The sequence below is a fragment of the Eriocheir sinensis genome, chromosome 13 (genome assembly GCF_024679095.1).
Source record: "Eriocheir sinensis breed Jianghai 21 chromosome 13, ASM2467909v1, whole genome shotgun sequence".
Lineage (NCBI taxonomy): Eukaryota > Metazoa > Arthropoda > Malacostraca > Decapoda > Varunidae > Eriocheir > Eriocheir sinensis.
The window spans coordinates 16241763-16266762 of NC_066521.1; the positions used below are offsets into that span (position 1 = coordinate 16241763).

General features: G+C 44.3%; 2 protein-coding genes across 4 annotated transcripts; both read right to left on the reverse strand.

Moving 5' to 3' along the window:
- Positions 1 to 4601: 4601 nt before the first annotated feature.
- LOC126998277 (uncharacterized) lies at positions 4602 to 16384 on the reverse strand. Of its 3 annotated transcripts, none has more exons than XM_050859747.1 (2): positions 16200 to 16384; positions 4602 to 6648 (listed from the first exon to the last, which is right to left on the reverse strand). In XM_050859747.1, exon 2 carries the CDS (start codon positions 6078 to 6080, stop codon positions 4659 to 4661), a length of 1422 nt encoding a protein of 473 aa, XP_050715704.1. In that variant the 5' UTR covers positions 6081 to 6648; positions 16200 to 16384; the 3' UTR covers positions 4602 to 4658. The 3 variants fall into 3 exon arrangements, with proteins under 3 accessions (XP_050715704.1, XP_050715703.1, XP_050715702.1); XM_050859746.1 differs by having other exon boundaries at positions 16165 to 16384; XM_050859745.1 differs by having other exon boundaries at positions 16224 to 16380.
- Positions 16385 to 19261: 2877 nt separating this feature from the next.
- On the reverse strand, positions 19262 to 23272 carry LOC126998081 (dnaJ homolog subfamily C member 17-like). Its single transcript, XM_050859457.1, has 7 exons — positions 23036 to 23272; positions 21725 to 21845; positions 21328 to 21481; positions 20956 to 21074; positions 20531 to 20649; positions 19830 to 19913; positions 19262 to 19601 (listed from the first exon to the last, which is right to left on the reverse strand). Exons 1-7 carry the CDS (start codon positions 23117 to 23119, stop codon positions 19371 to 19373), a joined length of 912 nt encoding a protein of 303 aa, XP_050715414.1. The 5' UTR covers positions 23120 to 23272; the 3' UTR covers positions 19262 to 19370.
- Between the last annotated feature and the right edge of the window lie 1728 nt (positions 23273 to 25000).

Sequence of the window (25000 nt, forward strand, 5' to 3'; positions counted from 1 at the left end):
AACAAGATACAAGGGCCAAAAGGTGTAATCAGAAGGGCAGGTGTTAGTAATCCTCGACCTCCCACCTGAGTCAATATTTAGCCCCTGTCTACAGCCTGAGTCCTTCCGAGAACCACCAAACCAGAGGCGCCAGAAGAAGAGCCTCCACCTCCACCTCCTCCTCCTCCACCACCCACCACCATCACCTCCAGTTCCCTTTAGCATCGCCCTTTTTTAATCTTTCAGTTCTTGAGAGAGAATAAGATGAAAGAGGAGGAGAAAAGGAAGGAGAGGATGAGAATATGGATGAGGAGGAAAAGGACAGGGGATAAGATAAAGAAGGAGCAGGAGGAAGGAGAAGAGGAGGAAGACGAGTGAATGAGTGAGGAGGAAAAGAAAGAAGAATAAGACGAAAAAGGAGTGAGGGAAGGGGAGGAGGAGAAGACGAAAACGGGGATGAGAAGAAAATAGAAGAAAGGAAATTGAGAGGGAAAAAATGGCCAGTGAATGAGAGGTTGAGGAGAGAGAGAGAGAGAGAGAGAGAGAGAGAGAGAGTACTAATTACTTCTCATAGCTCATAACCTTCCCTATTTTTTTGTCCTCACATATAACATAAATTACAACCATGCTCTCTCTCTCTCTCTCTCTCTCTCTCTCTCTCTCTCTCTCTCATACATAAACATTTGTCCCCTGCTTCTTCTTACTCTCATGTTACGTTTGATTGATAAATTGAATAACTGAATAAATATAGGAAGAGAAAGACACAGATAAATAGATAGGTAGATAGATAGATAGATAGACACAGATAGATAGATAGATAGATAGATAGAGAGCGGCCCCAACACGGGTTATATTATACTAAGGCTATAATTAATTGCCTGTTCTCTCTAGCCCACAGCTGTGAAAAGGAACAATGGATGGGAGGAGGAGGAGGGGGAGGAGGAGGAGGAGGACAAAGAAAAAAAGGAAAAGAAAGATGATCATATTGAAAGAAGGGAGTAAGGAGGAATGAAAGTTGTGAAAAGAAGAAGAAAAAGAAGAAGAAGAAGAAGAAGAAGAAGAAGAAGAAGAAGAAGATAAAGATAATGATGATGAAAAATAAATCACAACTATCATCATCACCATTATATTTTCTTCTTCTTCTTCTTCTTCTTCTTCTGGGTACTCTTTCATCTCCCGTTTACTAGGACAAGCATCCCATGACCCCCCCCCCCTCCTCTTCTCCTTCTTCTAACCTACCCCCCCCTTATCTCATCTCCCCTCATCTCCCCTCTCCCCCTATCCTCCCCCCTCCCCCCCTTACCCCCCCAGATCAATACTAAGGCTCCCCCGGCTGTGTGGAAGTACTGCTGGGGTCTACTCTGTGTGTGTGTGTGTGTGTGTGTGTGTGTGTGTGTGTGTGTGTGTGTGTGTGTGTGTGTGTGTGTGTGTGTGTTTCTTGGGTCCGATGCGATTTAATTTCTTGTTTTCTTCCTCATCGTCATTATCCTCACTAATTTCTCCTCTTCTTCTTCTTCTTTTTCTTCTTTTTTTTCTTCTTCTTTTTTCTTTTTCTTCTTCTTCTTCTTCTCGTTGATGTTGTTGTTGTTGTTGTTGTTGTTGTTGTTAATGTGCTTCTTTTTCTTTTTTCTTCTTCTTCTTCTTCTTCATTTTCTTCTTCATTCTCTTCTTCATTTTCTTCTTCATTTCTTCTTCTTCATCATCTTCTTCTTCTTCTTCTTCTTCTTCTTCTTCTTCTTCTTCTTTTCACAACTTTTTCTCCTCCTCACTCCCTTCTTCCACTCCCCATTTCTCTCTTTTCCTTTCCTTCTCTTCCTTTCCTTCGTCATCTCTTTGTCTCTCCTTCTCCCTCCTTTCTCCCCCCACTCCCATTCCTCTTCTCTTCCCTTTATCCTTTCTCTTTTCACCCTTCTCTTCCTTCCTTTCATCGCCTCCTCTCTCGTTTCCTTCATTCTCTTCCTTCATCCTCACCTCTTCCTCCTCCTTCTCCTTCTCCTCTTCCTTCCTTTCCTAATTTATATAAGAGGAAATAATGCGAATTTAAGGGGTAACTATTGTTGTTGGAGGCGAGGCATATGAAATAGTTAATAATGATGATAAAGGGTTATAACAGAAGGAGGAAGAAGAGGAGAAGGAGAGAGAGAGAGAGAGAGAGAGAGAGAGAGAGAGAGAGAGAGAGAGAGGAGAAGGAAGAATACGATGAAGAAGGGGAAGGAGAAAGGGGAGGAGGAGGAGGAGGAGAGAGTGGGTGAAGATGAAAAGGAAGGATTAGACGAAAAAGAAGAAAGAGAAAGGGGAGGAGGAGGGCAAGAAAGGAGAGAAGGAGGAAAATGAGGAAGAATAAGAGGAAGAAGGAGAAAGAGAAACTGGAGGACAGAAGTGGATGAGGAGGAAAACGAACAAGAATAAGATTAATAAGGAAAGAGAGAAGAAGGGGAGCAAGAAAGTTGGTTACGAGGAAAATGAAGAAGAAGGAGAAGGAGAAAAGGGAGAAGGAGGAGAACAAGAAAGTGGATGAGAAGGAAAAGGAGGAAGAATAGAATGAAGGAGAAGGAGAAAGGGGGGAAGGAGGAGAAGACGAGAAAAAGGAAGGAGAATAAGATGAAGAAGGAGAAAAGGGAGGAGGAGGAGAAGGAGGCCGAAAGTGAATGAGGAGGAAAATAAAGAAAAACAAGAAGGAGAAGGAGAAAAGGAAGGAGGACGAGAAGATGAATGTGGAGAAAGAGGAAGAAGAAGAAGAAGATGAAGAAAGAGAAAGGGGAGGAGGAAGAAGACGAGGAGAAGAAAGAACAAGAAGGAGACGAAGATAATGAAATATAAGAGGGAAATAAGGGGGACATTTTTATTTGCATATATTTTCTATTTCACAAAGGAAACTCGTTCGGACTTTAAAGGGGAAAAAATGGGAGGAGGTGAACTTTCCCATAACACACACACACACACACACACACACACACACACACACACACACACACACACACACACCATTCCCTACCCATCACTCCATTCCCTTTAAACCACCCACTATATACCATGGTTCCCCCTCCAACCCCCCCCCATTCCCATCCCCTACACATCCACCCATCCACACTAAATGGTTTTCCACTCTTAATCGTCCACATCGCTCCACCCACTTCCCTTCCTCTTCTCGTATCATTTTCTTGCCCCTCTTCACCTTTTTCCATCCTATCTTCCTGCCTCACCCTTCTCCCCCCCTTCTTCACCCTTCTCTACCGTCACCCGTCACCCTATCCCCCCCACAAACACTCTTTTGTCATCCATTTCATTCACCCATTTCCCTACATCCACCTATATCATTTTCTTGCCTCTCTCACCTTCCTTCCTCCTTCATCCTTCCAAACGTCATCCATCACCCTATTCCACTCACATATCCACCCATCCGCATCCTTAAGTCATCCACCTTCATCCACTTATATAATTTTCTTTCCCCTTCCTCCACCTTCTTCCCCCTTCCCAAACGTCACCCATCACCCTATTCCACATAACCAACCATACACACATCCATAAGTCATCCATCTTCATCCACCTGCTCTCCTTCATCCACTTATATAATTTTCTTGCCCCTTCCTCACCTCCTTCCACCCTTACCAAACGTCACCCATCACCCTAATCCACTTACATATCCACCCATATGCATCCTTTAGTCATCCACCTTCATCCACCTGCTCCCATTCATCCACATATCATTTTCTTGCCCCTTCCTTCACCTTCTTCCACCCCCCATTTCCTTCCTCCATAACACCCATACTTTCCACCATCTACCCCACTCCACACCCCTTTCACCCACATCCTCTTCATCCTCCATTCCCACCCACGTGTACCCTATCTGTATCATCACCACCACCACCATCATCATTACCACCCCCCACCACCACCACCTCCATCGCCACCACCAAGTTCAAAGGTCAAGAAAAAGAGGGATAATTGACTACCGTGAAGAGGAAGAGGAGGAGGAGGAGAAGGAAGAAGAAGAAGAAGAAGAAGAAGAAGAAGAAGAAGAAGAAGAAGAAGAAGAGAATATATGATAGATTAGAAAAGGAAAAGTCCATTAAAAGTAAAGAAAAGGAAAGAGAAACAAAATCTGAATCCATGTTTTTCCTTCCTTTTTACCTCCCTCCTTCCTCTCTCCTTCCTTCACCCTTCGTTCGTCCCTCCCCTTCCCTCCCTCCCTTCCTCCTGCCTCATCTCTCTTTACCTTCGTCTCTCTCGTCTCTTCCCTCCCTTCCTTCCTCCCTCCCCCCTTTACCCTTCTCTCTCTCTCCTACCTCTTCCCTCCCTCCCTCCCTCCGTCCTTCCTCCCTGCCTCATCTCTCACGGGAGCAGGAAATATTCATGAGGAAGGAACCATAAAATCATGCACACACACACTACCTACAAGTCCTCCTCCTCCTCCTCCTCCTCCTCCTCCTCTTCTCCCTCTTTCCTGAACGATAGAGCGGATAAAAAAAGGAAAAGAGAAAAAGATTGGTATTTCCCTTCCGTTCGTGATATAATTTTACTTTTCTTTTAGTTTCTATTTTTTTTTCTGAGCATAATCGTCTATGTTTGTAGCTGTTTGTTTTGATGATATGTTTGTTAATAAAAAAACACCTGACTGCGAATAAATATAAAAAGATTATGGCCGAGATAATATCAGTTGTTTGCTTCCCGCCACGAAACTACTCAGGCCGTGACTCGTGCGTGTGTGTGTGTGTGTGGCCACAACACGGGACACATTCACGGCAGAGAAAACGGGCCTTCACACCAACCTTTGAATGCGTAACCAAAGTATAATCAGCAAGGCCTCTAGTGAGTAATGCCTTGAGGCACCCCGCGTCCCAGCCCCCGCCCCCCACCCCTCGCCCCGGCCTTTGCCCCATGGTGCCCCTGGCGCTCCCCGTGTCGGCAGCGATAAAACACAGCGGCGGCACCTGTTGAATATGCATCACGAGATAAAGGACACACTGCAGGTCACTTACCTGGGGGGTGGCGGCGAGCTGCAGGGGAGGGGTGAGCGTCCCTTTCGGCGTGTCCTCCCACGTCCCGGGGAGCAGCGGCGCGCCCCTCCCTCGCTCCTCCGGCTTGGGGCAGCAGAAGTGGAGGGGGGGCGGCGGCAGGTGGAGGTCATCGTGCATGTGGAAGGTGGACCAGTGCTCCAGCAGCTCCACGCTCGTCAGGAAGGCCACTTGGCACCTGGGGCACGTGTGACCCCGTGCCCCGGCCTCCCGGCGGCCGCAGACCCCTGACCCCTGACCCCCACGTGCCGAGGAGGTGAAGCTGGAGGCGGAGCTGTGGGGCCGCGCGTCGCCGTTGTGCCCAGGAGCCACATTCTCGTACACCTCCTGCTGGTGCAGCGCGTCGGGGCCCTTGAAGGTGGCCAGGATGTGGCAGAGGGAGCCGAGGTCAGAAGCGTGGGCGTGGCCGTGAGAACGAGGGTGTTTGAGGGAGTTCAGCGAGGAATGGCGGGGGAAGGCAAAACCCTGGCTGCCGAAGGGGCTGACGGTGGGCGTGGCGTCAATGGACCCCAAGTCCACGAGTGAGATGTCTGACGACACGCCGTCCGAGGCGGCGACCTCCGACACGCTGAGATAATGTGAAGGAAATTCCGAGTCTTCGTGTCGCAGCGTGCACACAGAGGAGCCCTGCGACAGCTCCTCGCTGTTTCCCCTCAGGCGGTCCCTCCTGCCAGTGACCTTTCTGCCCAGGCGCCGCAGGGTCTCGGTGAAACGGTTGCCCTCCGTGGCGGTGCTGTAGCCGCCACAACTCTCCCGGGACTCACGACCCGACACAGCCTCTTCAGCGTGTTCCTGCTGCTGTGAAGAGGCCGGGGCCCCGCGCCTGCTCGGGAGGGTGTTGCTGCGGCGTAAGGCGGGGCCTCCTCCCGCCGAGACGGATGACCTCACGGACAGCCGCCTGCCAGGCCCCCGGGCGCATGCTTCCTCCCGGCTCGCTCCTGCACCGCATGGGTCTTGCCGCCCGACCTTCAGCGACGAGACGCTTCGCGCCACACTCGAGGCTCGGCCGCGCCTGCCAGCGCCCTCCTGGTCAAAGTCGCGGCGGCGGGCCAAGGAGCCGCTCTCGAAAAACTTGAACATTCTCATTGCCGCGGGACGCCGCCACGTCCCGGCGACACTCGCAGCCTCGCTGTTCACCGGTGACAACACAAACGGTCGCGGCAACACGTGACACGCGCCGCGGCTGCTGTGTCACTGCCACGACCACGAGGGACGGCCACTCCCGCACGGCGACGCCTGGGGCGGCAGGTATACACACGAAGTAAGGGCAGATAGAGGCGCCCCTGGCGGCGTGGCGGCGTGCCCTGCTCCTGCACGCCCGCCGCTGCCCCACACACTGAGGGGAGCGGAAGACACTATACTCGTCCCGTGCGTCACCCTCGCAGCCGCCACTCACTGCGCCGCGCCACTCACCATTACCACTACACTGCTCGCACTTCCCGCTCCTGGCCTCCCACGCCTCGCTCTGCTCCGCACTACCTTCCTCACCTTCCCTGCTCTCACGCCACCGGCATTGGAAGTCACCTCCTTGTGTTTTTAGCCGTTCGGTATTCCGCGTCACACTTATCACGTTGCAATGCGCTATTAACCGTTGAGTTCACTCCGCGACGAGACTTCACAGGTAAGCGAGTCACTAAAGTTTTTTGTCTCGTCCCTGAAAGTCAAGTGAAACAATAAAGCAACAAATAACACGGAATTCAGGAGAATTATAATAATTATGACCTTGAAAACACACGCGAGGAGTAGTCTTTGTGTGTGTGTGTGTGTGTGTGTGTGTGTGTGTTTTCTAAATGTCTTGTCTGGTCAGCTTTTGAGCTTTAATATTATTTATGAAGACAAACAGGTGTGTGTGTGTGTGTGTGTGTGTGTGTGTGTGTGGAGGTATTACGGAGCAGGAAGCTGTGGTGGCTGAGTGTGTTAGTGTCTGGCTGACGGTCGTCCCCTCTCCTCATCTCTCCCGGACCATCACCATCATCACCATCACCCCCCACCATCACAATCATCACCATCACCCCCCACCATCACCATCACCACGACCTTCAACAGTTCCTTTCCTTCCACCCCTTCTTTCCTACCAATCCAACCCAATCTATCATTCTTCTAACACCTCCCAGCACCTCGCCTCCCCACCACAACAACCATCACCTACCTTCCCTTCCCTTCCCCCGAGTACCACCTGCCACTCAGTCGCTATCAACAGAAGAACATGTATACGATGCCCATATCTTTTACGAGCCACAGATACTCCCTACGCTAAACATTTATCTCTGTCTCCCCTCTGAACACACACACACACACACACACACACACACACGCCTCACCACATATACAAAAACGCACAAAACCTAACTTACGCGATGCATGTTCAAATTACTATTACTAACATTTCCATTCACCTTTCCCACTCCAAGTAGTTTCGAGGAGAGATTTAATCCAATGAAGGCCACTTTTCGACAAGGTTTTACTGCCGCATCAAGTAATCTGGTAAAATAAATGAATATGCAAATAACCTAATGCCAAGTCTCCACTCATGTTCTTCACACGGTATTCAAGACATATTACATCAAAAGGGCAAGAAATGTGGAAAAAGAGAAGAAAAAGAAACTCGAACCAGCGTACTAGACTTCCATTTCCGAGCCACTTACAAAATTTCTTCCAAAGCACCGACAAATAGATGAAAAAGATGGAAAAGATAGAACTGGCACCGAGACTAAACGCATGGCTTTTACAAGATAATATATTTGAAACATTCATAAAAAAAATATTAGTCATTAAAAAAGTTCCATAATTTCTCCAAAAGAGGCGACAAATAATGATGAAAAAGATTGGAAATATAAAACTGGCATCAACACTAAACGCCTTGCTTTTACACGATATTTGAAACATTAATAAAAAAACAATATTACACATTACAATTTAAGTTAACAAATATGACCGGGAATACATCACACGAGAAGTCATTATAAAAAAAACTAACTTATTTATGGATGCAGGAAAAGAGAATGAGAGGATGAACCACAGCAAAACGAGAATAGGAGAAAGAAAACGGGAGATGGTTACCTTCATAGAACACGTTTACGAGGGGCAATAAAGGAAACACGCAACACAATACCACTTCTGAGGGCAATAGATAGCAATAGATAATCAAAAGAAACGACAAGAGACGCCACCGCAAAACACCAACCTCAAGGGACGACACAGTAAAAATAAAAAATAAAAAATAAAAAATAATATAAAAAGATCCAAAATTATAAACGGATTTCCAAGGAGCAATACTGAATGAAAAAAATATAAACAAAAAAAATAAAAGAGGCACCCCACAAAACATAACCTCAAGGAGCGACACACTGAAGAAGAAAACGAAAAAGGGCACCGTTACCAACGCTTAAACAATAAGGAAGTGAAAAAATGTAAAAAAAAATAATAAAACAACCTCAAGGAAAGACACAATAAAAAAAGAAAAAAGTCCAACATTATATGCGAATTTAAAAAGAGCAATAAATGAAAAAAAACATGAAAAAATAAGAAAACGAAAAGAGGAACTATTATCAACCCATTTTCAAGGAGGAATATATGAAAAAAAAAATGTAAACAAAAATAATAACCATAAGAGCCACATCCGCAGAACGCAACTTCAAAAGGGCAACCAAGTATAACAAAGGAGGAAAAGAAGCAGCCATTTGAACGCACTTTAACGAGACTACAAACACAGGGAACGAGACAACGCACCACCGCAAAATGTTTCTTGAATAGGTAGTTTTAAAAGAAAACGAGACGGGGGACTACCACAAAGTTCTTCTTGATAGTGAAACTTAACGTAAATACATACATACATACATACATAATAAAAAGAAGCACCGCCACATAACGCTTCCTCAATGGGCAACAAAATATGATAAGGGAGAAAGAAAACGCCTTCACAAACACATTTTCAAAGGGTAACATCAGAAAACGAGAGGACGGACCACCGCTAAACTCTTGATAGGGCAATTTAACATAACATAACATACATACACAACGAGAAGTACAGAACGCTTTTCTTCAATAGGCAACAAAATCATGACAGGAGAGAAAGAAAAACGCCTCCACAAACGCATTTTCAAAGGGTAACACTTACAGAAAACGGGACAAGACCGCCACCAAACGTTTCTTCAATGGCCAACAAAACTTAAAAGAAAAAGAGAAACAAATCCACAAACGCATTTTAAAGGGAGAGCAGAACGCCACCAAACGCTTCTTTAGTGAGGAACAAAAACATAACAAAAGAAAGAAAAACACCAACACACATTTTCAGAGAGCAGCACTTATAGAAAACGGGACGAGACTGCCACCAAACGCTACACTCTCACTACCGCCGGATTGTGAGACAGTGAGAGTTTAGGCGTGCAAGCAGCTACCCAGGACAGGAAGTGGGGCTCGGCGGTTCCCTGGCAAGGCTATGCTAATACGCGGATCCCTGAGGCCCCTCGTAATTGGGCGGTGCATCCTGTCTTTCAGGTGGCCAAGGCGGGCCGGCAAGACTACGCACACTCCAGCAAGGAAGACGCGTGAACCGACATGACGTGATTGAAGGACTGAGGGCAATATTCTTAAACATTTCGGCGCCCAAGCACACAAATTTGGCGAGGCTTTCTTGAGAGTTGTGGTCATTTCCATGGATAGTTTTATGAGCCTCGTGATAGTCTGACAAGGCTTTCGTAGGAGTTGTGGTAGTTTCCATGGGTAGTTTGATGGGTCTAGTGATAGTTTGTCAAGGCTTTCGTAGGAGTTGTGGTAGTTTACATGGGTAGTTTCATGGGTCTAGTGATAGTTTGTCAAGGCTTTCGTAGGAGTTGTGGTAGTTTCCATGGGTAGTTTGATGGGCCTCGTGATAGTTTGACAAGGCTTTCGTAGGAGTTGTGGTAGTTTCCATGGGTAGTTTGATGGGTCTAGTGATAGTTTGCCAAGGCTTTCGTAGGACCTTAACTTGAAGTTTGATGGGCCCTCGTGATAGTTTGAAGGCTTTTTTTTAGGTGTGTTGGTTTTCATGGATGATTGATGGGCCTCGTGATAGTTTGACAAGGCTTTCGTAGGAGTTGTGGTAGTTTCCATGGGTAGTTTGATGGGTCTAGTGATAGTTTGCCAAGGCTTCTGCACCTTAACTTGAAGGGCTGAGGGCACCATGAACTTGAAAAACGCTCGTGGGAACCAGACTAATCTCCTTTGTGATAGGTTGGTGAGTTTGCTTCCTTTTTATCTCAGTTGGTAAGTAAATATATGTAAAGTAGACATATAACCAACATATATTGCAACAAAACCGATATTCTAACAGGGTTTTTCCTTACTTACTTTACGTCCTATTGGTTTATTTAGTACTTTATAAAGAATGTGTATAATTTGCTTCCATTTTATCTCAGTTGGTAGGTAAATAAATATAAAGTAGACATATAATCAACATATATTGCAACAAAAACGATATTCTAACAGGGTTTTTCCTTCTTACTTTACGGTTTATTTAGTATTTTATAAAGAATGTGTATAATTAATCTCCAAAACTGCCTACGTAAACTACAATCACGTAAAAGCAAAACAAACAAACATCTTACCAACACGTGATCAAGGGAAGAATAACACAATAATGACCTCTCGTCTCTTAAGTAACATCTAACCTGCTTTAATATAGCAACGAGCGAGGCGGAGTAAACACAATGGCCCTCTTCATTAGCCTCGCCCCGGCCCCGTGTTTCGCGTCACCAACAAGACACTGGGCGCTGCACGGACGAGGGAACACGGACCTCCGCACACCGACACACTCCACTACCCTCCTATGCACCTGCCAGGGTCTCGGTACTACCCCCCCCCCACACACATCCTCATGACAGGCCCTCACCTACCTAACACATCTCCAACTTGTCAAGAGCACCTCAATCTCATAACACAGTCCTAACCTCTAATCTTAATCCTTTTTTACCTCATCTTATACCTCTGTTTTGGCCCTACCCAGTGCACCTCAACCTCATAACGCAGCCCTGACCCCCTTATTTTGGCCCTAGTTCTACCCCTCTCTTTTCATATTACTCCTGTTCAAACTCCCTCACACACACACACACACACACACACACTCTAAGGTCGGTATTATAAGACACGTCCGCTTCTCACATCAGCTGTTTCTAAAGGTCAAAGAGGGGGTCAGTCGTGTTCTAATGAGTGTTTCTTCAGGTTCATGGTACAGGTGAAGTGTCAAACTACCACTAGGGCCATAAAACTACAACTGGAAATCCCCACAACTCTTACGAAAGCCTTGTCAAATATGTGTTCTTGGGCGGCGAAATGTCTTATTATATGACCTTAAGTCTCACTGCATCACTACTTACCCCATCCCCATCTTGCTGTGAGCCCTCGCCAGTCCCCAGTCCACCTCAGGCCCCAGGCGAACCCCCCAGCCCTTGCCGTGTTCGTCCTTGCTTCAGTCCCTCCCAGCCCTCCAGTGTAGACTAATGATACCTCTGCTATGACTTGCTATGACTTTTTTATTGGTACTCTTTTGATGTCCGACTCTGCACATTTTCATATCTTAACCCTGGGATAGATTATACTCTTGTCCCGTCTTGCTGATCCCCCTCCGTCCCTTACCTGCCCTCCCTAAATCTAGCCTTGTCATCCCCAGCTACGTTTCTTGCACCGATTATTATTACTCCATCCTCTCCAGACCTCGTAATCATTCCTTCGTAACTCCCAAACTTCCCTTAGCTCGTTTTATTCTTTCTCCGTCTCTACTCCATATCCCCCAGCTGTGTCTCTTCTCTTTTTAATCAAACTCTTAACTATTCTTCCTATATTCCTAGCTATTATTACTCCATCCTCTCCAGACCTCGTAATCATTCCTTCGTAACTCCCAGATTTCCCTCAGCTCGTTTTATTCCTTCTTCTTCTCTATTCCATATCCCCAAGCTGTGCCTTTTCGCTTTAATAAAACTCTTAACTATTCTTCCTATATTCCTTGCTTTCTCTATCCTCCTTCTGTCTCTTCACCATTCCCCTTTCAGTACCTCCCATCCTCTCTTCATCCCCTAACCCCACCTATTTCTCACCTCCCAGAAAGCAACATGCACTTAATTTGTCCAACCCATACTCATAATCTTAGACATAGAAGCTACATACTCCCCATCCCTTTCACTCTTCCCCTGACACGCACACGTACCCGCCAATATATATATTTTCCCTTATATGTTCAATCAGTCCCCAACAGGTAAAGATTCAGGTAACAAGGGACATGCAGGTAAGAGTGAGTTCGGTTCCGCCCCTTGTGACTGCTACCTGTTCCCAGCAATTATGATACAGGTGAGTGTCCCTCTGCTCTACCTGGCCAGGACGAGGCATACCTGCATGTCTCACCTGTCCAACAAACCTCACCGGTGTTCTTTTGATGAGATCGGATTTTTTGTGGTTATTCCTCAAGTTAATCTGATTGATGTTCTTGAGTAATGGGTCTTGTATGAGTGAGTGGTGTGGTGGGTTGAAGAATAGAGTAACTGTGTGTGTGTATGTGTGTGTGTGTGTGTCATAACAGTACCGTAACAACTATATACAGGTGACTCACTCCATCCTCTGTACTCCACCGCAATCCTCCCACTCTCCCTCCCTCGCTCCACCCAACTCCACTCCCTCCCACCCCATCACCAGACACTCCTCTCCTCCGCTTCCCTTTTCCTTTCCTTCTCTCTCACACTCTCCCTTGCACTCCTTCGCATTCCTTCATGTCGCCTCTCATCCACGCTAACGTTTTCCTCATCCACGTCACACATTTATATTTCTTTCCCTCAAACATTAATATTTTCTTTCCTCTGTTTTTCTTCTTCTTCCTCCTCCTCCTCCTCCTCCTTACCCTCCTCTTCCTCCTCCCCTAAGTTCGATGTTATCTTCCCTCTTCCTGTTTTCCTTTATCTAAGCGGTCTTTTGCCCCCCTCTTCTTTTTTTCTCCCCTCTCTTCCCCTTCATCAGCTATCTCTTGTATACTTCATCTTACGCTCTCCTGACTCCTCCCTCTTCCTCCTCCTCCTTCCATTCCTCCTCTCAATCTACAGTAAGCTCTTCCGGTACTCTTCACCCTCCCTTCCTTCCTTCCCTCCCCCTCCTCCTCCTCCTCCTCCTCCGCCCTCCATGTCTTCCTTTCCCTCCTTCCAATCTAGGGACGACACCGCTTAACCCTGAGGGAGAATTCGGCGGGGGAACAATTTCGCCTCGCTCTATCCTTTCCGGGAAGAATTTATACCCCGAGTCAATTCCAGTAAATGTGGCTTCCCTTACTGATCTGCAATTTCCTATTCTTGTTTTCTTCTTTTTCTTTCTCTGTCTTCTTCGTACGAACCTCGATGTGCGTGAGTGGCGGTCCGGAGGGAAGTTGCGTGGTAGGTGTTACTCGGGCAGGTGACAATCAGGTGCGTGGAAGAGAGAGGAAGAAAGCTCAGTCAAATTATTCGTCGTCAGCGTATAGGAGTCTGATGGTGAAGGAGGAGGATGGCGATGACGAGGAGGAGGGGGGAGGAGAAACCAAATGTGAAGGATGATGAGGAACAGGAAAGAGGAAAAAAAATAATGGAGGAAAGTGAAAGGAAGATGAATAGCAGAATGAGGAGGAGAAAGAGAAGATGAAGGAAGAAGAGGAGGAGAAACCAAAAGGGGAGGAGAGTGAGGAACAAAAAAGAGGAAAGGTTGAATGGAACAAAGTGAAAGGAAGATGAACAGCAAGAGAAGGAGGAAGCAGAAGAGGAGAAGAGAGAGAAGAAAGAGGATGAGGAGGAGGAGGAGGAGGAGAAGGAGGAGGAGGACGAGAACAAGGACGAGGAAGAGGAGGAGGAGGAGGAAGACGAGGACCATGTGAAACAGATGATGATGATGACAAGGAGGAGGAGGGAGGAGGAAGAAGAGCAAGAACATATGAGAAGGTGGGAGAAAGGAGGAGTCGTGAGTAATCTTCCTAACTAACGACCATTAAATTCAGCGGCGATGGGGAGAGCGTCGGGCGAGGTGGCAGATGCTAATGCGTGTTCGTAATCTGTTCATCGGGGAAGCAACTCCAGACTTAGTCAATTTACATAGTTACTCCGCGCGCCTTATACTCGTGCGTATATCTACATAATATATACACGAAGTTGGTAAGCGATATTAAGTAAAGGTATGTCACTCTTTGTATGCTTTTATCGACTGTTTTTACGTAGAATGAGGTGATGATTTTACTCTTCTTTACGTGTTTTGCATGGAATTTATGACTTACCCAACTTTCTTATTTTCATTCCGCTACTTAAGTTTTTTTCTTCTTTGCATAATGCCTATACTTAGCCAAATAGATGTATGAATAGATAATTATGCACAGGTGTGTTTTTTATACGATATTTAAGCCAGAACACTTTGGATATGCTCATTTTACCCTTTTTACATTTGAATATTTATCGTTTAAGGCAAAAAATTAATCCAGTGTGTGTGATAGAACGAGACAGCATGGGAAAAGACGAAGAGAAAGGAAAGAAAAGGAGAGAAACGGAAAAGGATAGTGAGGCAAGCTTGAAAAATAGAAGGAAAAATTAATGAAGAGAAGAATGAAGAAAAAGAGGAAGAGAAGAAGAAAGGAAAGGAAGGTAGCAGTGAAGAAAAGAATGAAGGAAATATGAAGGCTGAGGATTCTGGAAAAAAAAAGAGAGAAAGGCGAGGGAAAAAAATCGGGAGGAAATGTGGGAGAGAGAATAACAAAGGGAGTGAAGGAAAAAAAGGAGAGAGAGAGAGAGAGAGAGAGAGAGAGAGAGAGAGAGAGAGAGAGAGAGAGAGAGAGAGAGAGAGAGAGAGAGAGAGAGAGAGAGAGAGAGAGAGAGAGAGAAGAGAAAAGAGAAAAGAAGGGAAGAGGAGGAGGAGAAAAACAGAGCCAGGGAGGTAGGAAAAAAGGACGAGGAAGGGAAGGGTGAAGGGAGGAAAGAAGGGAGGGAGCGACACGTTACAATTCACAGGTGCAGGTTAATTTACACCTGAGCAGAACTGTTTACACCGTCACCCCTCTTGTGTACCTGTGTTCCTTCCTTCTCGCGTCCCCTACACACACACACACACACACACACACACACACACACACACACACACACACACACACACACAGAGGGAGGAAAACAGACATGCAGATAGACAGATAGATAGATGATAGAATGACACTAATATTATGTAGGGTAGAACACGACTCAAACACACACACACACACACAGGGAGGGAGACAGGCATACAGACAGATAAACAGATAGATATTGATTGATAGAATGACAATAATATTATGTAGTACACGGCTCAAAACACACACACACACACACACACACACACACACACACACACACACACACACACACACACACGAGGGAGACAGGCATACAGATAGATAGACAGACTGATAGAAAGACAACATGTAATAAACAACACACACACACACACACACACACACACACACACACACACACACACACACACACTACTGTCATGATACGCAGCTTTAAGGACGAAAATGGCACGCTTCAAGATGCGGTCGTGTCCCTTAACCTCATTTGACCTTGGACCACACAAAAAAAAATAGTGCAACCTAATGATTTTCCTTTTTTCTTTCTAAACAGGTTTGGGTTGGATACTATATTCACCATGTTAAGAAAAGGAGGATGGCTGAGAGGTTTTTTTTTTTTTCATCTGCGGTTCAACGTTCGATGAGGCGGAATAAAAGAGGTGCCCTATAAGTTTGTTTCTTGGCCTTTGAGTTGTCTTAGGTTGTACAGTGGTTTGGTATTATGATCTGAGGGAAGCTTCTAAGAGTACAGGCATGGGCATGTAACGAGGTGAAAAGATAACAAGAAAAAATAATGTGTTCTTAGTTTTAACAAGTCCGTGATGGAAATTGAATAGAAATGCACCCTAGGAAACTGTTCGCTCTTCTTTCCTCTTTTTTTTTTTCATTCTTAATGTTTCAGAGTTAACTATAGCCTGATAAATAACAGTTTTTTTTTTTTTTGTCACTTACTTTCCATTGTAGTGTTATAGTTCTACACACACACACACACACACACACACACACACGTAAACATCATCCCTTACGCACACAAACTGTCTATACGTTCGGGTTCACGGAAAACGTACACACACACACACACACACACTCGTAATCACCCACACAACACCCGTTTATGTAATCCAAGGCCGCCACACCGTCGAGAGAATACGAGTACACACGAGCGAGTGGCAGGAGCAGAGTGAAGCACCGACCACACGCTTCCCGCCTCAGCTGACGCGCCCAGCCTGACTGACTCCGAGTAGCCAGCACAGAACTCACAAGCTGACCACATCGCCTCCTTCTCCCTCCCTACCTCACTCTCCCAGCCAGCACACGCTCACCACCACCACCACTCCCCTACAACAATCGCATACTGAACAAACAAGCGTTACAAAACATTCTGGCGAGCGAGGTGACAGAGCCTGAGACACTTATTACACTAGTCAGTCAGCCTCCACGCCGTGATGAAGGTTCCAATTGCCATTTATCTGCATCACCTCACGATCGAGTAGCTAAAGGCGAGAACAAACCCATTCCTCGGGCTTATCTCCAGCTCGCGCGTGCACCGATGTAATGAGCGAGGGAATGACACAGCACCCCCCGCCCCTTTGCCAACAGTGGTATGTAGTATTTCCCCTGACAGAGTTCAAAATCTCTCGAAAGTTACAAATGTTTCTAGGAGTAGTCTAGGTAATAGTTTACATGCCAAAAGAACAAAAAGCATGAATACTGTAGTACTGACACAAAGACACAAAAACATCATAACTAGCAAACTTTTACCGTATATGCAATAATTATTAGGCCTATACTTTTGCAAAAATAAACAGCTTTATATATATTTAGTTATTCAGTATACATATACAAATTCAGGAAGATTAATTCACAAACCTGAGAACAATCTATTTCAGACACAGGCTATTCAGTTCTTCAATATGTATGGTTTTCTTTTCCTCTCATAAGAAGACAACAGAGAGAGAGAGAGAGAGAGAGAGAGAGAGAGAGAGAGAGAGAGAGAGAGAGAGAGAGAGAGAGAGATCAAATGTATCGAAGAAATTGCTGTGAACTGCTGTTTGAACGAATAGCGAAGTGCAGAGCAGATCGTTGGGCCCATATTCTCAGACACTGGGTTCTCACAACAAATAACTACTTCCAAAGGCTTTTTCTTACCCGTTTATGGTGCAGAAGCAGCAGGAGGCTTATCAAAGTATCCCTGGGCTCATGAAACTAACCATGGCAAATGACAATACCCTGAAGACATGTCAAACTATCACTAGGGCCATGAAACTAGCCATGGGAAATGACAACACCCAGAAGACATGTCAAACTATCACTAGGGCCATGAATTACTAGCCATGGGAAATGACAATACCCTGAAGACATGTCAAACTATCACTAGGGCCATAAAACTAACCATGGCAAATGACAATACCCTGAAGACATGTCAAACTATCACTAAGGCCATAAAACTAACCATGGCAAATGACAATACCCAGAAGACATCTCAAACTATCACTAAGGCCATGAAAGTTGATGAAACTATAACCATGGCAAATGACAATACCCAGAAGTCACGTCAAACTATCATTAAGGCCATAAAACTAACCATGGCAAATGACAATACCCTAAACCTTTATGAAAATGTTAATGTGTAGGATAAACCCCGAAACGCTTGAGAAATCTGGACAGAACTCACCCTAGAGTACCTAGCAGTAGCCTAAAAAACCTATATAGTGACCTTTCGTTAATAGGCGGATACCAAGGACAGTAACTTACCGCCGGAAACGATAGTAACTCATCACCAGAAAGAGCAGACTGTTGCCAAATTCCAACTAAGGCTTTCGTAACAGTTTTCCGGTGATAACAACTCTCTCCACGTGAAGGGAATCATATTGTACCGGAATGAATAGTCTGGCACACTGCAAAAGACCGTTCAAATCTGCTACCTAACAGCCAGAATGAGGATATAGCTTTCAATTTATTGGAAAACACACCAATGTATGTACGCTCACCGTCACTGCCCCATGAACAGTGTTGTTTCATCTTGTTTGTGTTGCCGCGTGGAGGACAAGGTGCGCCTTTCCAACGGCACCTTTGTTTACCTATTTTTTTTTTTTTTTTTTTTTAGATAGTACTTCTATTCTATTTACATTATATTATATACGTATTCAAGATCAACAATTTTCCCCACACTTTCTCAAAAGTACGTGTAATTTCCCGACTTTTCACAAAACTCAAAAGTTCCAATCAGCATAAGGAACACGTTAAAAGTTCGAGACAGGCGATCCGTGCCCAGAGGAAAAGAAGGACATGCAGTATATAATGAATTATGAAGTTAATAAGTGGATGAAATCAATATATATGGAAATAAAATAAATGAGCTACTGCAAAAGACACTGGAAATCTATCCTTTTGAGATGGGAAATCAAGTGAAGTATTTGCAATGTCCCCTTCACCAGGCTGACACTGGGATGATGGCAGACGGCAAGATTGAAATCAAAGAATGAGGAAAAGCTTGACGGTGTAGCTTTTCCTTTTCCTTCGATTTTATGTATTTGTGCTTTAAATATGTTGTTGTGAAAAGCTTGCGGACCGTCCATTTCAGTTTATCATGAGCCAATTCTGCGTCAGCTGCACACTCTCGGCTCAGCAGTCTTCAATGGGGGAATTTTCAAGTCAGAGGGAAGCACTGTACTCAGCTCCAAGGCATAAAGGAGACGAAAATATAATACCTTCCATTTGATTCTCTAAAGGGCTGTGAGGTAAATTACTAGGATATTTCATGCAAATAATGTAAATAATTTTGTCTGAAAATATAGCAGAGAAGAAAGCACTACTCATCTTACTTTATATCTTGCTAAATAAGGCCACTGTAGGGAAAACCTGGCAGCCCTAAATTCTGCTCCCTGTTTGTAAATATGATGAAAAGGGAGTGAAATCAAGCTACCATATGTGGCCACGTTAGTGATTTTACTAAATACACATATCAATTGTACCAGTTCTGTCTTTGGGCAAAAATATATTCGGAATAAATGTTGCTACTTAGTACCTCAGTTTACAAGGCAAGGTCTAGCCCATTAAGACAGAATATGATCACACAGACAAAAAAAAAAATGTATTTATACAGTCTGTCTGTGTCTGCGATCACACATACCCAACAAAATAAAAGACACAATTTATTTAAAAAAAAAAATTCAAATGACAAAAAATAAAGTTTAAGTGACAAAAGATATTTTATTACTGCTACTGCTACAAGTTTACAGCCCTTGCCTACCTCAGCTTGGGCACAGCATTCACATACACAAATCCAAAATTCACTTAGTGCATCATCAGCTACCAGCATTATCTTCCTTTTGCATGATCTCCTCAATAAGCTTCCTGCGTTCCTCCTGCCTCCGCTGCTGCATGGCTGATATTGACTCAAAGTCATAGTTTGGCTTTAGATCTACTGGTGTCTCCTTTGGCTTCTCCTTCTTGTGTGACTTGGTGGGCTCTGAAGTCACACGTGTTACCTCTAAGGGATTGCCTAAGACACCTTTCTCAAACTGCACTGCCATGTCCTGAAAGAGGGAAAGAGGGAATTTTACCATACTTTACTTGAGACTTCATACACATAACTTATTATCTTGAATGGCACAACAACTCAGGATCATGTCTGCCAATAGTAGTACTTCAAAACTCATATTTTCATTTTTATAGAAATACTTTCAACATAGAATTCACACTTTCAAGCTACAAGTTTCCACATAACAAGAATTTAAAAACATATTTTTCAAGGGAATACTTACTGCTCCCTGTCTGGTCTTGTAATCTATGAGAGCTGTGCCTTTCTTTTTCTTCTGGTTCATCACCAGAGCATTGATGTCGCCCCACTGCCAACAGATAGGCATACTAATGACCACTCTTAATACTCTACAGGTTCATGCACTTTTAACACAAAGAAATATGATACAACACTAGTAGTAGTAGCATGAACTCCATTTTTGACCATAGTGATATTTCACTTTGGTGATCAATTGGTATTGTAAAAAGCTTTGCCAAAACTAAAATTACCAAAGTGGTGATATTAATATAAATGTTAGAAGATCTAACTGATTCTAAACCAACACAATTCTTCCTTAGAATATAATTGATATAAAAATAATCTAAATTAATTATTATCAAGAAATCAATAATAAATGAGTCCAGTCAAATAATTTCAAAATGGAGCTTCACTTATGTTACTTTAAAAGCAACAATCATTACCCAACATAATATAAAAAGTGAAACATTTCTACCTCTTCCGGAGCCAGACACAGAAACAGAGTTATACGAGTGGGCCTGCTCTCCTACCTCCCAACACACCTACCCCGTCCCTAATACTTGCCTCTACCACCAACCAAACTGAGGGAAGAGATGTTGAAAATTAAATAAGAATTGAACAATCCATATATCATGAACTTTAGAGTGAGTACAAAGAAAGATACTCTATTATTAGGGGCTCCAATACCTTGTAGAAGAGGCGGTGGAGTTCCTCCTCCGTGTAGCCTGGCAGGTCCTCCGAGATGGTCCACTTCACCTTGACCTTGTGGCCCTGGGGTGCACTGCTCTTGGACTCCTCAGCCTGGCCTGGAATGACACATTTTATTCCTTATTCCATTCCATCTTTAAAGATTTATAAAATCTAATGCAGTTATGATTTCTCATCCTATGTAAATATATGCTTTGTACTACTAATATACATATATTCTGATATAGCTACTCTCTATAATAAATAAATACACCTTTTTAACATACTAGCACATACAGATTTGGCATTAAAAATATTAGTATTAAAAAATGCTCGTTTATTTATTGTTTGTATTTATCATACCACAGAGTTTGCAAACTGAGGAAAAGATGCCTTCCCAGTCCATGCCATCCAATCACACATACCTCCCTGTGTTCCATCCCTCCTGTTCAGCTCCTCCTCCACCGCCTTGTTAACTCTCTCTAGCTCCTCCTCAATCAGCTTACGACCTTCTTCCTCAAGGCGTTTCAGCTCACGACGGAATCTGCAACACAAAATTCAGTTTCACAGGGATAAACAACACAAGTCTCCATATTCCACAGTATAATTTATGAGCAAAAGAGTAACTTTAACAACATGACAGACCTCCCTCTTCCTCACCTTACTTTTGATAAATAAACTAAGGAACCATTTAAAAGAACTCCAGCTGAAACTAACCAACAAAGAAAATGGGGAAATAACATCCATTGCTAAGAAAAGAGAGATCCAGATAAAGTCATAAGAATAGCCCTCCTTGCCTTTCCTCCTCCGACAGTTTGGGTTGTTCCTGTGCTCGCCGTTCCCGCTCCTCAAGCTCTGACCGCAGCTTCTGAGTCTTGGCATCGGCTTCCCGGGCTCGGAGTTTTGCTGCCTTGCGACCCTTAAGAAGTTTGTCGTAAGCTCTCCTTGTTCCTGAGAAAGCAGATTTAGTTATCTTTGTGCTTCCTGTAACTATTGTAATTCATAATACTTTCATTACAACATATGTTTTCCCATTACAATGACATTTTGAAAGAGCAATAGCAAAAACAACAAAAACTAGCCACCTGTTATTGGATGTATGTGTTATTTCATTATATATTCTAAACAACACTACACATTTCTCACATTTTATATAAATAATTAAGGAACTGTTTTTATGTTGTGTGACCTCACCTGTATCTAAGAGGACCTCTAGAATCTTCTTCAGCTGGTCAAACTCTACTGCCGCATCGGGATTGTCTGGGTTTTTGTCTGGATGGCATTTTAGCGCCTTTTTCCTGTAGGCCTTTTTTATCTGAAATGTAAAAGAACGGAAAAATTCTTCAGTATTTATTGTGATCCTTCAATTTATCACAGTGCAATAAAACATTTCCAGTTTGCACAGGAAAAAACTAGACTGTCACAAAATGCATATTTACTAAAACTTATCAAACCCCAGAATGTTGTGAATGTAAATCTGGATAAATATCATCAATATATGGCCCAAGGGTGCCCTGTAGCATAATAATCACCCTGGCATCTCACTGGCCATAAACACAACATACGCACTATGTAGGTCCTATTATTCTGATACATCCAATATTTGTGTAGTCACTCCATATCTCCACAAGATGATTTATTTCATTACAAGATGATTTCATCCGGTTAGCGATGGTACGCTTAGTTAGCCTTTAGCCCACGCATGTGAGACCAGGTCCACCACACGTGGTTATTTTTATTATTTTTTTTATTTTTAGAACACGCACCTTTACCTAGTACTATACCCGGCCCAAACCTTCACAAAACCCTTTGGGTAAAGGTGCGTGTTCTAAAAAAAATAAATAACTGCACGTGGTGGACCTGGTCTCGCATGCATGGGCTAATGGCTAACTAAGCGTACCAACGCTAACCTAGCGTACCATTGCTAACCGGATCGTTGGTAACACTGCCACCGCCGCCGACACCAGCAAAATCAGGGTGCGTATGTATAATATGCCTTTTCACTACCTTTACCACTTTTTCTTTATTTTTAAGTTTTTCCGCCTTCATATTATGGTTAAGGGACATGTATTTCGTCCTTTAAGTTTTTTTTTTATTTTTTTTATGCCTGTAGAGCCGGTAGGCTTGCTTGAGGGGACTCGACGGTACTCGGCCCCAGCCTGTCATGGCGCAGGCAAGTGTTTATAGTGGCGCCATCTTCTCTATAATATATAGTATGATATGGAGGTGTAAAATCGTATTTTGGAGGCGCGTAGTGAATCTCCACAGTTAAAGAGATGCCAACTTAAGATCCTCTCAACCCAACTACAGCTTCAAACTACAACATATTTACCTTCTCAAACCAACTACAGCTCCACACAACAACATATTTGCCCTACATCCTGCCAAGGCTCAGACAGATGGATTCCTGAGGCATTATTCACACAGGCACTTGACCGAGAGGAGGAGGACCTAAGAAGCGATACAAGGCGTTACAGGTCAAAAGAAGGAGGCAAGAATTCTTACCTCTGACTCGCTCGACTCCAGCGGCACCTCGAGCATCTCATAGATATCCAGCTTCATGAGATCATTATACTTCTTCTTCGACATGGTGCCTGTAAACCGGTGCTGGGCGTGTTCGGTTCTTCTTCTTCCTTTGGAGTCTTTTAAGAGGCTCTTCTATCCCTCGGGCGGCCTGGCGGGGTTCTGGCGGCGGTTTGTTTACACTTGTACTTGAGCTTGAACTTGACGTCGAAGAGTTTCTGCCTCGGGAGGACGGTGTTTCCTCGGTGTTGTTTGAGGCAAGGTTTGTCTAGGGCAAACAGATGCATACAAATACCTTGGTGTATGGATGAGTCCGAGCGGACGTGAAAGGACAAAGAACGAGAAGATTAGCCTAGTGAATCAATGGGTGGGCCGTCTGGGAAGTGCGGCAAGAATGAGAGCATGTAAATATGATGTGCTGATTAATAAAAATGTATGTCATTAGAAAGAAATTGTGCAATATTTGGGTAAATTGGACCTCGGGTGATTAGATAACCAAGATTATTATAATTAAAGTAAAATTACGACGGTGAATGGGAGAAACCATTACACCAGCGATTCCAGGCTAGCGAATTGGCTGCCGTGGCAGATAAGTGATGTCACGTGCCGAAGCTTCGAAGCTTCGACGCAACTCACGCCACGGACTCAGCAGAGGCCCCAAAACCGGTCACTCGGATATAAGAGTAATAAGATAGCGGCTTGTCATCATCCTGCTCTCCGGCCGAGTTGATTATATCGTCTGCCTTTCCACAACCTTCATGGTTAACTTTTTTATTGTGCATATGTATGGAAGTACTATAATGCTCAATGCAGTATGTAATATATACTTTGTCCATGGCCCACAAGCCCTGCAGGGTACTCAGCCAACCGGCTCACCCATCTCCACCGCCCTTCGCTTCATTCCATAAACTTTGCCTTACGGTGTTACTGGACGCAGGCCAAAGCTAGGCCTCAATGTCCAGATCATTGTCGCTGTCAGAACTGATACTCAGGTGGTGTGCCGGGGTGGTTACCAATTTTTCTTCAAATTTATATTTAATTTGTTGGTTTGACCAAAACTTATCTAAAACGTTTCTCAAATGATGTCACGCTCACCGCCTCTACTACATTCTTGGGAAGGCTATTCCAGACATCAACGACTCTTGAAGTGAAGACCGCACCACCAGAGCTAAGTACACTATTGATTTCCCGTGTGGTTTTCAGGCGATTAATGTATCACCGAAATTCCTGTATGTTATGGGACCGTGGTAAGGGGAACTGGCCTTTAAATTGTAACACTCCACGCTGAATATAAACCTTTATACATCTTTAACAAGTGAGTACATACTTAGTGGTAACTGGAGTTAGGGAGTGTATATTTAACTTCGAGCGTGTCATCATTTACATATCCAACCAATTCATAATTCATTCGGTGAAACCCCATTTGATTTTTCACAAATCCTTTCCATACTTAGAAATCACATCCACCACATTCTGCAGCTCTCGATGGCTTCAAGTCAGCACTGTTATTGAAATACCAGAATTTTTACTCTTTTCTACACTCGCACACGTCCTCTGCGTGAAATGAAACACACGAGAAATTAATCCAGACAAGGAAAGGTTCGCTGGCGTCGGGGATCGGGAGAGCCACTCCTTTATCAGTCGGCCAAAGAGGTACCCTCCTGGCTAAGTGGGTTATGGGAGGCTCGCCCATCAGGCAAGTCAGCATTACTCGTCTCCCTATTCCCATTTAGATTAATTTCTGTGTGTTGAGTTCCCCTTTTCTATGAACTTCAGAGAGCATGGGCCATTACTCTACCTGTTACCCTCTCGGGGTGACACAACAGAACCACAGGAGAGGATGCCCACCGCTTTAGCCACCAGTGAAATACCAGAATTTGCTCTTTTCTCCACTCCCACATGACCACTGCGTGTAACGAAACACGCGAGAAATGAATCCAGTCAAGG

Excerpts from the sequence above, each read along its gene's own strand:
- LOC126998277 (XM_050859747.1), bottom strand. The coding sequence starts at position 6,080 with ATGAGAATGTTCAAGTTTTTCGAGAGCGGCTCCTTGGCCCGCCGCCGC.
- LOC126998081 (XM_050859457.1), bottom strand. The coding sequence starts at position 23,119 with ATGTCGAAGAAGAAGTATAATGATCTCATGAAGCTGGATATCTATGAG. Across the intron at positions 21,482-21,724 it reads AGAGGTCCTCTTAGATACAG|GAACAAGGAGAGCTTACGAC; the intron begins GTGAGGTCACAC and ends CTGCTTTCTCAG. Across the intron at positions 21,075-21,327 it reads AAACTGTCGGAGGAGGAAAG|ATTCCGTCGTGAGCTGAAAC; the intron begins GCAAGGAGGGCT and ends TTTGTGTTGCAG.